Genomic DNA, 17741 nt, shown 5'->3' with positions numbered 1-17741 from the left:
ATTAATCCGCAAGGGAGCTAGTATATGGCAGGTGTGGATCACGATGTTTTTTTTCTTCTTATCTTCGGTTTTGTGTGAAACATGCATGTTGTCAACGTGAATTTGATTTCTTCATGCCACCACTCTAACTCTAGTCGGCTGTCGGTCTAGAGTTGTTTTTACTAGTTGATTTTGATCCATCAACATCGTCTAGACTCCCAGTGTTTAACTGGGGATTCAGTTGTACGTGCCATAAGTCTGCAACTGGACGAAACATTTGAGGGGGACTACCGGACATCTTCCCATGGTCTCTATGATCAATCAATTGATCATGGTTAATAAGCGCATCATCCAGGCATATGTGGCTGGGCCAGGAACTGACTGTCGCCCACACCAATTAGAGGTCAACAGCTCGACACACACAGTAGTGACAGTGTCCTGTCCTGCCACGCGTACGTAAGCGCACCTCACTGCGCTGCTGCGTTCTGAGGGAGAGAGAGAGAGCTGAGAGCCTCAACGACCCTTAAGCAAATTTGTTTGTTTGGCCATAAACTATGGTAGAAAGTATCATTGACTGATTTATTGTATGAAAAAAATACTACTAAATTGCTGATAGATTTGACAGATAAGCGCAAACGAACCAGGCTGGCCGAAGTGACACGCGCCGGTGGATGGCCGTCCCCCTCCCGGCCGAAACCCAGAGGCGGCAAAACCCAAGCAGTTCCGCCGGGCCCCGTTCCACAAAGGCAACAGGCTTTTCCAGGGCCATCATATTATGCCGCGCGCACACGATGATTGCAGGAGACAGAGGAATTCCACTCTTTTTTTTTCTTTAATTTGATTGATTGATCACCCATCATGCATGCAGCCATGAGCCATGATCAAGGATCACCGACGGGGAGGATCCGATCGAGGAGGAGCCCACCGGCCGGCGCGGCGGCGGCGAAGGCGGTCCGTTGGCTCATCCATCCACCGGATCAGGCCGCAGCGGCGCCAGACACTTTTCAAGATTTGGCCCTGGTTTTCCGGTCACAACGGTACAAATGCCGGCGATCCGCCGCGGGGAGCTGTTTTGGCCTATTGAACGGCCGGTTCAGTCGTTGTTTGTAGGGATGAAAATGGTACGGATATTTTCCGACCGTATTCGAGACCGAATTAGGGTTGAGATCTGTCCGTATCCGAGTCCGAATGTTTAATATCCGTTACCGTATTCGAATACTTAAATCGTATATTTATGATGTCGACATCCAATCGTATCTTATCCGACATTGTTGATATTATCCGTATTCGAATTCGAATCCGACCAAAAATATGAAAACAAATACGATATCAGTGATATCCGTTCGTATCCGATCCGTTTTCATCCCTAGTTGTTTGAGACCACCACCTGACCACCCTGTGCTGGTAGTTCATCATGCACGAGTGATTGCGCGCCAAGAAGCGCGTGCTCTTTTCTTTGTTTCTCTTTGTTATTTGTTGAGGATATGTCTGAATATTTTGTGCAGCACACGCATTTCTTAGTACCGGTTAGGTACCCACTTTAGGTAGGTCTGGATGATTAGATGGATTGTTCAGTTTCAAATTTAAGATAACTATACTACCCCATCATCATTCCGTGCCATGTCACGGTCTAGAATTTACATAAATATTAAAGTTTATTAGTGGATAAATTCGGAATATCTTATACCATTACTAATTACTCTATATACTCCAAAGATGTTTCATATTAATCCTCACCATACGCACTAGAAGAAAAAAGATAAATTTTAAGAATTACAAGAAATATCTGGTCTCAAATTTGGTAGATTCATCTCATCATAGTCAATAATAGTCATTGAACTTTTCAGTTTTATAAGAAAATTACCTGGTTATGTGATTTTGTGAAAATATATAAAACATCCCCTAAATTTGCATCAAAACTACCCACCTCTACAATTATGAAATATGATATAAATAACCCCTATAAATTCATAATTATTATTTCAAATTACTTGATACATTTTCATGGAAACATTATACCATATCAATATTGACAATTTATTTATAAGCATTATATTTTTATAGAACAATACTTCGACACATATAACTCCTCGATATAACGAGTTTAACATCTCGAGTGTCACGTTGCTGGTTCCAATGACTAATTGTACCGTGGTAGTAACTAACAATGTAGCCTAGGACCTAGACCTAATCTTATTTAAATGGAAATTTTGAATGGAAGATACAATGAGAGAAATTGTAGATTTCAACTTAACACAAGGATAAAAATTGCAACAATTAATGAGATAAAAATTGAAAGCTTAAAATTTAGATTTATGACGTGAGAGAAAGGATTGCAAGAAGACCTTATATAACTTAAGCTTTGGTTTCAACACAATATTATGCTACAAAAAAATATAAATCCTAGAAATTCTAACCAGATTTCCCATCAGAGCCTCCGCCATATTAATCCTCACAAGAAGCGTTAGGAAAATAAATCCATAAAACTCTCATAAAACCAAAAAGATTTAACTATCAATTCGACACACTCTAGCATTTGATAATGATAGCCATTTGTTGCATTCTGTTTTCTAAATAATTACCCACTTTCACCATTATGAAAATCAACATAAAATAGGCCATAAATAAATATGTAATCAAACTACCCACCTATGTCATTATGAAACATAACCTAAAGGTAACCTTAAATCTACATATAATTACTCACATGCCATTATGATAGGCAATCTACATAATTACTGAAGTTTACATCTAACTACTACTTCTACCATTATTAAAATACCCCCCCTAAGTACTGATGTTTAATTTTTATGTTTATTTTTTATGATGGTATATGTGAAAGTTAGATATAAACCAAAGGGTTACTTTTTTATTCTCTTTCACAACGACATATGTGAGTAACTAACAGATAAATTTAGTTGTTACTTTGTATTAATCTTTCATAATCTTATTGATGATTTAGATGCAAATCCATTTGAGTTACTTTGTATATTTTATATATTTTTGTATAAGGACAAAGGTGGATAATTTTTAGAAAACACAATAGATCTAAGGGATTTGCTAAAATTCAGATGCCTGAATTTTAGTTTCCTTTCGAGCAATGATTGTTGTATATATTTTATATTAAATTTAGTTGTTGTTCGTTGCAATTTCTGTAGTTATAATTAGCATTTTTTTAGTTTTGAGAATAAAGAAAAACTCGTTACACAAAACCACAATGTAATATGTGTTGGCACAAAGACAATTTAATAATTTACAATTGTTTCTATATTCAGATAAAGACAAAATTTTGATATGTTATAACACAAAGACAAATAACAAATCACAAAAGTAACAATTTACTTATAATAGTTGATAGTACAAGAATGTTGCCTGAAATAATCTTAAAATTCAGGCACCATATAGGAAAAGTGTAGATGTAATGGCAATTATTGGCAGTGATAATTTTAGTCCATCCAATTGAAGGCGAAGTGGTTTCTGATTATTATGAGAATTTATGACTTATTTATTTTCTCATCATGTGTCGCCAGATTAAAGTGTGAGGCGATCTCTCTTCTCTGATGCAGTATTTTCTCATCATGTCTCGCGAGATTAAGCTTTGGTATATATTCTCTGATGCAGTATTTTCTCATCATACTGACGCTTACCCAGCAGTCAGCATGTAATTGGTGTCTCGGTGAGAAGAATCAAACTCTGGTCCTTGCATTGGCAGCACGAAAACTTGGGGTGCAAATGCAACATCAGCTAGACGTACTAGTACTACCTGCCATGCATCTGAGCCGTTACCAAGCGCGTCTGCATTTTTGTACTCTGTATAAATACCGCAGTTTTTTTTAATAGCCAGCCACGCATTGTTGCAGGCGCGTGACGGTGGAATCTATGCCTTGTGATATCTGCCGGTGAAGGCCAAAGCAGAGACGGGCCTCTTGAGCAGCTGAGGAGTCAGTCTGAAGCTCATCAGATTTTGTATGGCTCACTCTCCTCCACCCTGTCCATGCAGCTGCTGCAAAGATGAAAGAGATGTGTACTAGCAAGGCCAAGGCTGCCATCACCGCCGTCTTTTGGAGAAGCACGCAACGAATCCGGCCGGCAGGAGGCCATCCCCATCCAGACTCGCTCGTCGTGGCACTGGCACATAACGTCTGTGGCCTAGTAGCGTGCACCTGCTGCGGGCTGCAACTGTCCGCCAAATCTAGCGAGGATACTTTAGGCCTTGTTTTAGTTCCACACAAAATCTATTTTTTTTTCAAGATTTTCCGCCATATCAATCTTGCGATACATAAATAGAGTATTAAATATAAATAAAAAAATAACTAATTACACAGATTACATATAATTTATAAGATGAATCTTTTAAACTTAGTTAGTTTATGGTTGAACAATAATAATCAAATATCTCGTGCTACGGTATAAAAAAATTTTCATTCAAGGAACTAAACAAGGCCTAATATAGTTTTTGCCGAATCAAGCATACGATTCATGATTGGCGTGTCAATCTGTACACACACATACCCCCTCTTGCCATTGACATTCCTCGTCGTCGTGCAAGGATATATAGATTTTTGGCTACTGAATTCCGCAGACCGCAGGTCGATCTCCCAAGAAGGCAAGAAACAGCACGACAATACAGCCTTGTTTAGTTCATCCAAAAACCAAAAACTTTTTAAGATTTTCCGTCACATCGAATCTTGCAGCACATGCATGGGACACTAAATATAGATGAAAATAAAAACTAATTACACAGTTTACCTATAAATCGCGAGATGAATCTTTTAAGACTAGTTACTCCATGATTGGACAATGTTTGTCACAAACAAACGAAAGTGCTATAGTTCCAAAAACAAAAAGTTTTGGGAACTAAACAAGGCCTACGTATGTGTCGACCTTCTTCATCAACTGTATCTAAAACAGTAAAATTCTAGGTTGGCGTCACTGTCTGTCTGACCCTGACCCTGTTCCTGAAAACGAGTGAAGTAAACGCGTTCCGCTGGATCGCACATTATTGACTTTCTTTTGAGGGGAGGGCACCGGGCACGTACGTAGAAGACGATGCTGACTTGTCGTCGTCTGCGGATGGATATGCATGCATGGATTAGCTAGCTAGCTGCTCAAACTCAAACAACTCCAGACAGACACACAGCGCAATAATTCACACCTTCCTTTGCTTTGATCTCCTTTCCTTTCCCTTTCGGCGTGCAAATATAATGCCAGTCAAATAACAGTTACCTGCAAAACTGAAACAGCCTCTGCGATCGGTGACCAGCACCCACGTCCAGCAACCAATATGTGCTGACCGACCGATTTGCCCAGTCCACCACACCGCACTGAACACTAAACAAAATATATAAACGCGCGCATATGGTCCATCCATACACACACACACACACACACACACATATATATATATATATATATATATATATATATATATATATATATATATATATATATATATATACGTATCTTTCTACGCTCCCGAGTCCAACACCGAGACGACGAGGTTGGGCGTCAGAGAGCTAGCGGAGCATACAGAGGAGGATCCGGGGTATGCTGTATGCACCTGGAAATTCCGATGTGAAAGGGAGGGTAGGCCCGGCCGCACTACACTACGCTACCCACCTGCCGCGCGCGGCTCCCTTTCCTTTCGGCGTTCAGAAGTGGCGCTGGCGCTGGCGCTGCGTGCGTGCGCGGCCGTGTGTAGCGGGTTACCGAGCAGCAGCAGGGCGCAGGCCTCTGCAGCCCAAATCACATGCGCGCCTGCCCTGCCTCCTCACCTCATCACACTGCATGCCACTGCCTTTCCATGTCGTCCGTCCGGCGTCCTCCTCTTCTTCTATAAATAAAGCCCACCCATCATAGGCAACCTGACAACCTGCATGCGCCATTGCCTCCGACTCCGAGCTCGCTAGTCGCTACCACCACCTACCACGCACGAGGCACGACCACACGGCCGGCGGACTGCCTTGTTGACTACTAGTACTAGTTGACTTGTGTCGGACGGATCGGAGATGGACGTGGAGATGAGCTGCGCGGCGGCGGTCTCCGTGGACTGGCGTGGCCGCCCGTGCCGGCCGCGGCGGCACGGCGGCATGCGCGCCGCCGTCTTCGTCCTAGGTGCGTGCGTGTGCCAATGTTTGCAATGTTCGTTCATGGCGCATTGGTTGGTCGCGTGGCCGCGGGCGCGGGTGCTGATGAGCTGCTGACTGATGTTTTGCAGGCATCCAGGCGTTGGAGATCATGTCGATCGCGGCGGTGGGGAACAACCTCATCACGTACGTGTTCGGGGAGATGCACTTCCCGCTGTCGCAGGCGGCCAACGTGGTGACCAACTTCGTCGGCACCATCTTCCTCCTCGCCCTCCTCGGCGGCTTCCTCTCCGACTCCTACCTCGGCTGCTTCTGGACCATGCTCATCTTCGGCTTCGTCGAGCTCTCGGTATGTACGTCCGTGCTGTGCTAATAATGGCTCTTTTCCTAGCTCTAGGCTTCTAGCTGGCTGTGCTAGGTGCGTGAGCAAGCTCGTTTGTTTGGTTGATAAGCTATATTTATTATAAAAAAAATACTGCTGAACAAATGACAAATTTAGAAGATAATCTCACACGAACAAGGCGCGCATAGCACCAGTAGCTGGTGGTAGTGGGGATGCGTCTCACGGAATGATAGATACGTGCCCGTGGCCCGGTGATCACTTCCTTTTTTAGTGGTTTTGAGGCTACAATTTTTTTTTTTAATAAAACTTGAACGAGAATGTGCCAAGTTTCATTGCATAAAGGAGAAGAATACAACCTACTAATAAGCAGGCCCTGCAAGAACAAAAATGGATGTATACCCCAGGCCAATCCAAAAGGGTTATCTTATCTTTTATCCCCTTCGTTGTTGACCATTGTTCGATCGATCTCACCTAAAAAAGCCAGCGAGGTTGGGTTATATATGGTGGGCGCAGCTGGAAAAGGCGCCAATCGCCATTCATGGATGGACCAGAGATTTGGTTCCCGGCCGGCCTGTTTGGTATCCAAAAGCTCTCTCGGGACCAGGTTGAATTCAACGCACAATTGCGAAATGGCATGGCCGCTGGGTACGTTCGTACACACGCGCGGCCGGCCACCACTAGCAAAGCCACTCAAACTCTCCAAGTAGAAGCAAGTAGATCGAGCAACTACACGTGCGAAAGGCAACTTGTTGTTGGGTACTTGAAAGCACCATAGCCGCAAGCCACTTTTGCAATTGACTCTTTTTTCTAAAAAAAAAATTAATATAGCAAGGACCAAGGAGCCATTGTCCCTTAAACCCAACTCGAAAGTAATTTTTTTGCCTAACATTTTTTTTTGTTGCTATATACGTATGATTTTACCAGGGCTTCATACTCCTGTCACTGCAAGCGCACCTGCCGCAGCTGAAGCCGCCGCCGTGCAACATGGCGTCGTCCACGGACGTCGGCGGCGGCGGCTGCGAGAAGGCCAGTGGCTTCAAGTCCACCGTCTTATTCCTGGCGCTGTACCTGGTGGCGCTGGGCAGCGGGTGCCTGAAGCCCAACATGATCGCGCACGGCGCGGACCAGTTCGACGGCGGCGCCGCCCGGAGGCTGCCGACCTACTTCAACGCGGCCTACTTCAGCTTCTGTGCGGGCGAGCTGGTCGCGCTCACGGCGCTGGTCTGGGTGCAGACGCACTCCGGCATGGACGTCGGGTTTGGTATCTCGGCGGTCGCCATGGCGGCCGGGCTCGTCTGCCTCGTGTCCGGCGCCGCCTTCTACCGGAATAAGCCTCCGCAGGGCAGCATCTTCACGCCCATTGCAAGGGTGAGTAGTACAGTAGTACGTAAGACACTAATTAAGACCAGCTACCTGCTCTGAACTTAATCTGAAACTGATACTATACTACGCTTGAGTTCACTTTCAGAGTTTCAGTATGGTAAGCAATCACGTTAATTGAGGGTTCAAATGATAGGAGAAGGAAACCCTGCATGATGAATCCTGACAAAACATGATTCAATAATCTAAAAGATTTTTTTGTCGTGCACTTTGGACAAGTTTGCAGGATCCTTTTTTCATGATCCTTGCTACTATCACATTTTTATATCCATCACCCAAGTGCTTCAGGATCAGATTAGATAGCCTTGATATAGTAGCTACATGTCCGTTGTCACCATTCAGGCATTCAGTCTGAACGGTCCCCTGCGTGTTATATATTCTGCAGCTGGATCGGCGTTTGGGAATTGGAATGATATGCTAGGTACAAAGGACCTTGTATGATTTGTGTCCCTCAGATCTAATAAGATACTAGCGTCAACTGACACCCCATCGGCAAGGTGGAGATTGAAGTTGTTTAAACGGATCTAATGATTTGTGTACTGTTAAGCTGTCAGTTCTTAGCAGCTGACCAGCTGTGATTTTGATCTGAACGGTAACGACACAACTGACTGAATGTTTGTTTAAGCTGTCACACGAGCAATATCTGCACCTCAATGTTCAGTCACGCGCTTTCTTTGTGCAAACAATGTAAAAATATATTTGCACTGTCTCTGCTCAGAGTGCAAAACTACTACTTCTAATAACCGTGTAAAATTCATCAGGTATTCGTCGCTGCCTTCACCAAGAGGAAGCAAGTCTGCCCTTCCAACTCCAATTCTGTCAACGCCGGAGCTTGCGAGCCGGCACGCCTCGCCGGCAACTTCCGCCACAGCAACAAATTCAGGTCAGCATCAGATCAATCCAGCGTTGATGCAGCAAACAGCAATCTGTTGCTGTCAATGCACACTGCTCCAACTTGATTGTGATCTCTGACAGGGGAGAACGAAAAATGACGAATTTTGTACGTAGGTTCCTGGACAAGGCATGCATCCCGGTAGCGCCGCAGGGGCCGAACACGAAGCCGGAGAGCGCGTGGCGGCTGTGCACGGCGGCGCAGGTGCAGCAGGCGAAGACGCTCCTCGCCGTGACGCCCATCTTCGCGTGCACCATCATCTTCAACACCGTGCTCGCGCAGCTGCAGACCTTCTCGGTGCAGCAGGGCAGCGCCATGGACACGGCGCTCCCGCCGGGCTCCGGGTCCTTCCGCATCCCGCCGGCGTCGCTGCAGGCCATCCCGTACGCCATGCTGCTGGCGCTCGTCCCGGCCTACGAGCTCCTCCTCGTCCCGCTCATGAAGCGCGTCACGGGCACCCGGTCCGGGATCACCCCGCTCCAGCGGATCGGCGTCGGCCTGGGCACCGTCGCGTTCTCGATGGTCGCGGCGGCCGACGTCGAGCGCAGGCGCCGGGTCGCCGCCGCGGAGGGCCGCCAGATGTCCGTGCTGTGGATCGTGCCGCAGTTCCTCGTCTTCGGCGTGTCCGAGATGTTCACCGCCGTGGGGCTCATCGAGTTCTTCTACAAGCAGGCGTGCGCCGCCGGCATGCAGGCCTTCCTCACGGCGCTCACGTACTGCTCCTACGCGTTCGGGTTCTACCTCAGCTCGGTGCTCGTCTCGCTGGTGAACAGGGTCACGGCGAGGCACGGCGGCGGCGGGTGGCTCGGAGACAACGACCTGAACAAGGATAGGCTGGACCTCTTCTACTGGATGCTCGCCGCGCTCAGCGTGCTCAACTTCTTCGTCTACCTGCTCTGTGCGAGGTGGTACAATGCTGGCGCGGATGGTTGCGATGCACCTGCCTCTGCTGGTCAGGTGGCGTCAGAGGTTGATGATGGCAAGGAGATCATCTGAACAACTCAACAAGAGATTCAGAAACTGTATATCTGTAATTCCGTCTATAGATGTATATGTATATATATACACATGCATGAGAAATAGTGACCAGGAAATGAGCACTAGTTCAGTAAAAAAAGAGAGCACTAGGATAAAGCTAAGAGCTCTGATTTGGCAAGGAACAGATCAATAGGATATACATAGGCAACTTTTTCTAATGGACAAAACCTCTTTTTATTACTAATTAATTGATGTTCAAAGGCTCTCCACGTTAATTCTCACGTCACGAGACCAGTTCGAAGAAAAAGAATCCTAAAATTCCCATCAAAATCAGAAAGATCTAGCTATGGTAATCTTTACAGGGTTGCTAGTGCCCGGACGTCCGACGCCAGCAACACGTCCAAACGCTGAGGCTCTCACCCGCACCACACGAAAAAAAGGAAGTAGGCAGCGTCCATACGCACGTCCCAGCCTCCCAGGTAGCGCTTCCCCATCATGTCCCATTCCTCCACCGCATCTCGTTTTCTAGTTGCGCTTCTGACTCTGTTCCTCAAGGCGCTCTTATTGCCATTCCCCACTGAGCTCTCCCTTCCTGTTCCCCCACTGCACCCAGTTCCTCCACGGCACCCCGTCCTCCACCGTGCCCTGTTCCCTCAATGGGTCCCGTTCCCCATCGCGCCCCAGTCCCTCGTCCCTAACACAACCTGTTCGCAAGTGCAATATAAAAATATAAAAACTACAACATCGTAAAAATATGTAGTGTAACATCAACATCAAAAAACATGTACAACAACATCAAAAAATATGTATTGCAACATCAAAAATTATATACTGCAATATCAAAAACAAAGTACTACAACATTTGAATAAACATGTACTGCAACATAAAAATTATGTGTTGCACCATCTCAAATGGTAGTATTGCAACATCACAAAAATTAATCATGAAACATAGAGAGGAAATATTTGAAAAGTCATCTGTTGCAACAACCTAAGAATCTCATTGCAACATTCAAAAATCATCTACCGCAACATCTAAAAAGAACCATTGCAACATGGAGAAACAAACAAAAAAATGACGTCCAAAAGTAGCAAGGGGATGGGCTCTGCTCCAACCCTGACCCACCACCTTCGAGCTCACTGGAGGAAACAAGAATTCACCAGACCCCTAGCCACCACTGTGTCCCTCAGATCTAGAGGAGGAGGATGAAGTTGATGAGGACGGGAGCTCAGATCCATAGTAGGAGTAGGAGGAGGAGGAGGGAGGAGGAGGAGGAGGAGGAGTGTCCCTTAGATCTAGAGGAGGATGAGGATGAGAAGGACGGGAGGGCTGAGATCCATATGATGATGATGATGATGAGGAGGAGGCTCAGATCTAGAGAAGAACCGACCTACCTCGTCGGAGCCGCCGCCGTCCTCTTAGCATTATTGCACTAATACATTTGTGGCAAGATGGTCACATGCATATATATATATATATATATATATATGTGGCTTTTTTGTGGCAAGATGGTCACATGCATATATATGTGGCTTTATTTCTCATTTATAAACGTATTAATAAAAAGATTGCATTTTATTCCTCTTATCTTACGCCATTACCCGTCGACTAAATGATCCTACAACTCTACAAATCTACAATACATAAATCCCAAGTTGCATTTTGTTCTAGAAAAAAAGTTTCTTGCCCTGCAAGTAGTAAAGAACATCCACACTTTTGGCTGCAGCATGGAGGACACCGGCCTATTCATGCAGTGAGCGATGACTACGCTGCAACATGATGGTTGTGGACATGATGCAACATGATGCAGTGAGCGCCTACCTTGATTATGGTTGTGGACGTCGATGAGTGCACAGTCACCAGCGATGAGCACTCCTGATGGAGGTGATCGGCACCGTGCCAAGGCCGTCTCCTTGCTCCTCGGCGCAGCCGTGTGCAGCCATCTCCTCTTGATCGTGACGGCGACAAAATGTCGTGAGCATCCTGGTGGCGGCTGCCTTTCTGGCCTTCCTCCCCTGGGCCCGTGAAGTAGAGGCCTTCTTTTATAGGCCAAGGGCTAGGGCTATCAGGTGTGGGGACGCTGCACGCACGCGGCGCCCGCGTTCGTTTAAGCTGGAGCGATATCTGCGCGTCGCTGGTTGCGGATACAGTGGGTTGCGGATACAGTGGGTATTCCTGGTATTTCTAGGAATACCCAACTTGTTTATACACTAAATATATATACTTTTTATACACTAAATATATATAGGTATATTTATATATATGTATATATAATATATTAGCATTTTTATATTTACCAAATAAAATTTTTCTCTCATTCTTTTTAGTTTATTCTTGTATTCTTTTTTCCATATAGGTTCTATGTTAGCTCGATTGTCAAAATTATTCTATTATGTTGTTTCTACAAATGAAAACCTAATTATTTATCTCCAGACCACATACATATTGACTCATGCCACCAAATATTAGTACAAATCATATTTTATTTCCAAACTCTTTTCTAAGACAAATCGGAATATGCACATGGCAACATGTATAACAAAGTATCCTTTTCGTGTGAGTGAACGAGGCATGAGTAGGAGACAATTCCATAATCCTCATTCCTAAATCTCTAACCCTAGCCGACCAGGCATGATGTAGTGGCGGCACTGCTAGTTTCCAGTGTCCTGAGCTCCTAGTGGTGCGAAGCGTGTAGCACGGACGCGGCCTCTGTCTCTATGCTATGTCTACATGGCGACCGGTGAAGACATACGTTGGTCATAAGGTTAGAGGCAACAACTGAGTGGTGGCCCACCAGACACTAGGAATACCCAAGATTTAAATCCTGGCTCCGCCACTGATCCCACGAGGTTATCCATCCATCTCCCGCTAATCTGCGGAGATTGGACTCGACTCCACCTGTCAGCCGGGATATCTACAGGGCTCGCAGATGTTCCGTATCGGGCCAGGCCACCTGCCGGCTTAGCTGGCACACAAATCTGCATATATATATATATATATATATATATATATATATATATATATATATATATATATATATAGGACGCGTTTCTTTTACACGCGCGTGTAGTTACTCTCATCTATGGTATCTCTAGGTTTAAGGTGTATATGACCGGACGAAATGTATATAGACAAAGTATATGATCATACTAGACCATCTAGAGTGATATGTATATTAAGTATGCATACATACATAGAGTATATGGTTATACTTATTGTATATAATATTGTAGTGGTATTTTAGTAATATATTTAAAATATAAGTTTTTTTTAAAAAAATTTCGTGTGGTAAGATCTAGAGTATCTTAATATGAGTATATAAACATACTCAAACTGATAAACAAGTATGAATACATACACAATGTAGTTTATTGAAGATGAGAGTAACTACACGTACGTGTACAATATATATATATATATATATATATATATATATATATATATATATATATATTGGATTTTATGTCATGGGAGATAGCCGTCACCCCTAAGGGTGATAACGCACCACATTCTAGATTTGCGTCATGTGTTGTGTTGGACGGTTTTGATTGGGTTACTTAATATAAAAAGAAGCAACATGTATTTTAGGATGCTGGCTTATTTTGAGTAAGTGGTCCATTCGCTTGCTCATTTTAATCTTGTAGAGGCGTTTGGGTTCATTTTCTAATCATTTGGCTAAATCTAATAAATCATAGCAATGCCAAATTTTAAGGAAAAAAACAATTTTTCCTGTCCTCATCCTCTAAGCAGCTCCACGCATATCCTCTGGTAGCTTTCCAGAACTAAATAATCTCATATTTGCCGCGACATCTACAGCGTCTCCATAAGAAAAGCCAAACGAGAGCACTGTGGTAGGGTCAGATGCACGTGAATATATATGTACGGAGCGCTTGGATGTACTCTATTTTCCACCGATACCTTACACGCTGATGCTCTAGGAACCTGTGTTCGGCAGTGGCATGTCCATAAGAAGCGGTAGCATATAGTGGGTCACGGGACTAGGCCCTGTTTAGTTCACCCAAAAACCAAAAAGTTTTCAAAATTCTCTGTCACATCGAATCTTTCGACACATACATGAAACATTAAATATAGACGAAAATAAAAATTAATTGCACATTTAACTGTAAATCACGAGACGAATCTTTTAATCCTAATTAGTTCATGATTGGACAATATTTGCCACAAACAAACAAAAGTGCTACAGTAGCGAAATCCAAAATCTTTTCGCATCTAAACGTGATCCTGACCGGCAGCGGCTGTTGGAGATTTGTCTCGTGAACTTTACTAAAGAAGTAAGGCAGCATATGTGCAGCAGCTTGTAAGTTGTAGTCTGTTCAAAAATGAGGGGGTGCGTTATCCACCGTGGGTGATAGATATCCCCCATGCAACCAGGATATTTCCCATATATATATATATATATATATATATATATATATACACACGCGTATGTACACTACCACACCCGGATATATTTCTGGTCACGTATCATGCATGGACGACGCGCTTAGCTTGCTAGCTTATTAACACACATTAACATGAACGCTCATTTTATTTCATGCATGAGACTGTATAGAAGCTCAAACACTTGCTAGCTTCTTCTTTGCATGGCTCACGTTATCAGCCGTATCGCGTCGGCGCACGCACATACATGCAGCCATACGTGTCTACACTCGTGTTAATTAATTAGTTTGTCATAAGCACATTCATGCAAGTTGCTAGCTGCTAGTAGTAGCTCCGTTTGCCATACGTACGTGAACAAGCATGCACATGAGACCATGCATGCCAAGAAGCAACTACGACCTGCATGCTACTAGCTTTTATCTTTTAATTTCCTCTAGCTTCTTGATATAGCATATATAAAGACAAATGCAAACTAGAGAAATTTTGTACAAAATTCTGTCAAACAAATGCCCCCCACCAAGTTAAGTTTGAATTGCGGAGCAAATTCAGACTTGACTTGGTGATAAACAATTTTGACCGAGATGGCGCATGGAGGTGCAGCCTTGCAACTTGATGTTTTTTTTTCTCAAATTCGAATTTAATTCGGAACACATAGGGCGCTGTTTGTGCTCCCTAGATTCTATTTGCTTACAAAAAAGATCATGCTTGATTTGATCATGCACATATTTCTGATTGCACGTATCTTTATTAGCTTTAGCTCATGGTACTGGTGCATATACATGATTTCACCATGTGAACTATTGCTGCGGGGTGGGTGTGGATATGGATACCAAGAGTTGCCACGCCGAACTTTGAGGCCTAGCTACACACGATATAGTGAGTTATGGCGACCAGCTTGCCGAGCCGCCATATGATCACCAACACCAGCTGATTGAATTGCACTCATTGCTGGAGCTATTGGTGGAGGCAAATTGATGCGCTCGAGTGAACCTCCGATCCAGCTGCTAAAATGGTTAAGGCATTGATGTACTGTAGGGCTGTTGTTGCGAGGATGTTGGTGCCCCCTATATCATCTTGGCGTGGACGGAATAATCCGGTATGCGCCAAAGTCGATGGAGGATGGCTACCACCAGAGGCTGTTGCAACGCTCGTGCCTGTCAAGGTGATCGAACATGAGCAGCCACTAAAGGGATCGTTCCAAAGCGATGATGACCAACTCTTCATGTCGAGGCATAGCACAGAACACACTCTGGTGTTTGCTCATGGTACACAATCTGGCCTGTTCAATCGACCGGCCGTATATTTTTTATTACAGAGTAGGCATATGGCTGTATTATGCACTACTATCCAGGGACAGGGAGTATATGCTCATGCATCATCTTTGCACCAGCTAATCACCTATTGCATGTATATAAGGGAACATTGCGTGCGGTTTCCAGCTTGTTTCTCTTTCTTGCCCCGCTTCGTGACAGTACTCTTTATCGGACCATCGAGAGCTAAGGTTTCTGTGGTATAAGTATTTTGTGGTTATTTAGTTCAGACACACGGTCGTCACATTAACCTCTCTGCAAGCACAGCTAGCTAACAATTTCTCTTGATCAAAAGATACATGGACACATGCGTACACTTAAACATATGAAAGTGACACGTCTGGCAATCTTCTTTCTCTCTCTTCTTAATACCAGATATACACACGTGCTTACTTGAGGCTTTTTAGGCAAAGTCTCATCAAGTACATTCATGCATATACATTCTTCATGCTTGCTAATTTCATACGGCCACAACCAGCACACTTGGTGTAGCTTCATCTGGGGTGCGCGTTGGCACGTGCGCTCCCTGCTCATGTGTCTAGCATGATTTTTACCACAACTATGTATGCAAATCTTGCTTCTGCCGACAGTGCACCAGAGCGTCATCAACATCGGCCGATTGGTTGCTATTGGCGCGTATATACGCGGCGGTAGCCGGGCCACTGACGCGGCGTCGCCCATACCTTGGCCACTTGACGTTGTCACCATCCTTATGAGCCTGCTTGCGTCCAGTTGCTAGGTTGCTGTGGTGGCAACTCTCTTAACAAAAGGGCCACCCTTGTCGTGGATGCTCCTTGAACCAAGTAGGGCAAAACAAGAAGAGAAAAAAACAAAAAGGAAAAGAAGAAAGGAAAATAAAAACAAACAAAAAAAAAACAAACAAAGAGAAAGAAAAGAAGCCGAACCTTGGTGACATTGTGTCGACTCCAAGGGATGGCGTGGAGACTTCCGTTGGAGTCATGTTATGTGTCGACCAGCGGAAAGATGTGTAACTCCGTTGGAGCCGTGTTGTGGCGTCAGCCAACGGGACGTAGAAATCTGTTGGTGCCGTATTGCGGCGTTAGCCAACAAGACGAAGAACTCCATCGGAGCCGCATGGCGGCATCGGCCAATGGGGCGTAGAACTCCGTTGGAGCCACATTGCGGCGTCGGCCAACAAGACGTATGGATTCTGTTGGGGCCGTGTTACGGCATTGGCCAATAGAAGAAATGAAGCTCCGCGGGGGCCGTGTTACAGCATTGGCCAGCGGAAAGGATGGTCTATGCCGGGGCCGTGTTGCGGCATTGTCGAACGAGTAGACGTTGAACTTCGTTGGGGGCCATGTTGCGGCATTGGCCAACGAGTATACGTTGAAATTCGTTGGGGCCGTATTGCGGCATTGGCCAACGAGTATATTGGGGCTTCATTGGGGCCGTATCACGGCATCAGCCAATGATGTGTCCATCAGGTCCATATGGCAGCAGTAGCCAATCGGACGCCCTCAAGTCATCTTCGCCTTGCGGTGTAAAGTCCGTGTAACTTGACGAAGAAGTTTTATCAATTCCGGCGACCACTGTGTTGTAGTGTATCGTGGTGCGAGCCAGCCGGATTGAAAGGTTTCACAACATTGGCACTGTCCGCACAGGCGCACCAACACTGCTCCCGAAGGTGTGGTTTATCAACCTAACGACCACTGTATTGTATGTGTCGTGGTGCGAGCCAGTCAGGCTAAAGGGTTTCACAACATTGGCACTATCCGCACTGGCGCACCAACACTGCTCCCGAAGTAGCGAAGCGATGGACCTGCAACACTACTTGAAAAAGGGCTAGCTTGTCTGTAGATGACCATCATAGCTAGGGTAATGTGATGATAATGTAAAATCATTGGAATTGGAATAAGAGAATGGCGTTTGTATTTTTTTAGAAAAAAAATGTTGGCTCTCCCTTTGGCATTAGCTATATAAGCAGCTTGAAATAGGACAGCCAGGGGACATTACCATTAGGCGCCGTTGCGTGACCATGGCAACATGGCTCCCATGATTTCGCCCCATTGTGTGCTTGAATGTGTCGACTTCTGCTTTGATGTTTCCACTGAGGTGAAGGGAATTCTTGCTTGAGACTCCCTTGCGTTGAGTTGTACCACGATCCACTCGCACTCTCTAACATTGAGGCGTCGAGATGGCTGAGTTGGTGTTGTGTTGTGGGTGATGGCTAATGAGCTCGCCATTACTTTTGCCGAGGATGGTGAATGACTACCTCCACCTTCCATTGGATGTTGAGGTTGGTGTGAGCTTGATTGTGCTCATTTGGCAGGTACTCGGCCACTTCTTTGGTGACCCTTTTTCTTTCCTGCATTTTTTTGTTTTTTTTGTCGTTTCCTTTTTTTTGCTT

The 17741-nt window shown here is 44.9% G+C and overlaps 1 protein-coding gene across 1 annotated transcript; it reads left to right on the top strand.

The window, feature by feature from the left end:
- Positions 5514 to 9925, top strand: LOC8075842 (protein NRT1/ PTR FAMILY 4.4). Its single transcript, XM_002447846.2, has 5 exons — positions 5514 to 6093; positions 6197 to 6414; positions 7333 to 7776; positions 8550 to 8671; positions 8797 to 9925. The coding sequence occupies exons 1-5, from the start codon at positions 5988 to 5990 to the stop codon at positions 9674 to 9676; spliced, it is 1770 nt and encodes a 589-aa protein (XP_002447891.1). The 5' UTR covers positions 5514 to 5987; the 3' UTR covers positions 9677 to 9925.

This window comes from Sorghum bicolor, chromosome 6 (genome assembly GCF_000003195.3).
Source record: "Sorghum bicolor cultivar BTx623 chromosome 6, Sorghum_bicolor_NCBIv3, whole genome shotgun sequence".
NCBI lineage: Eukaryota > Viridiplantae > Streptophyta > Magnoliopsida > Poales > Poaceae > Sorghum > Sorghum bicolor.
The sequence above is the reverse complement of the archived record's forward strand: the minus strand, read 5'-3'. Positions and strand labels throughout refer to the sequence as shown.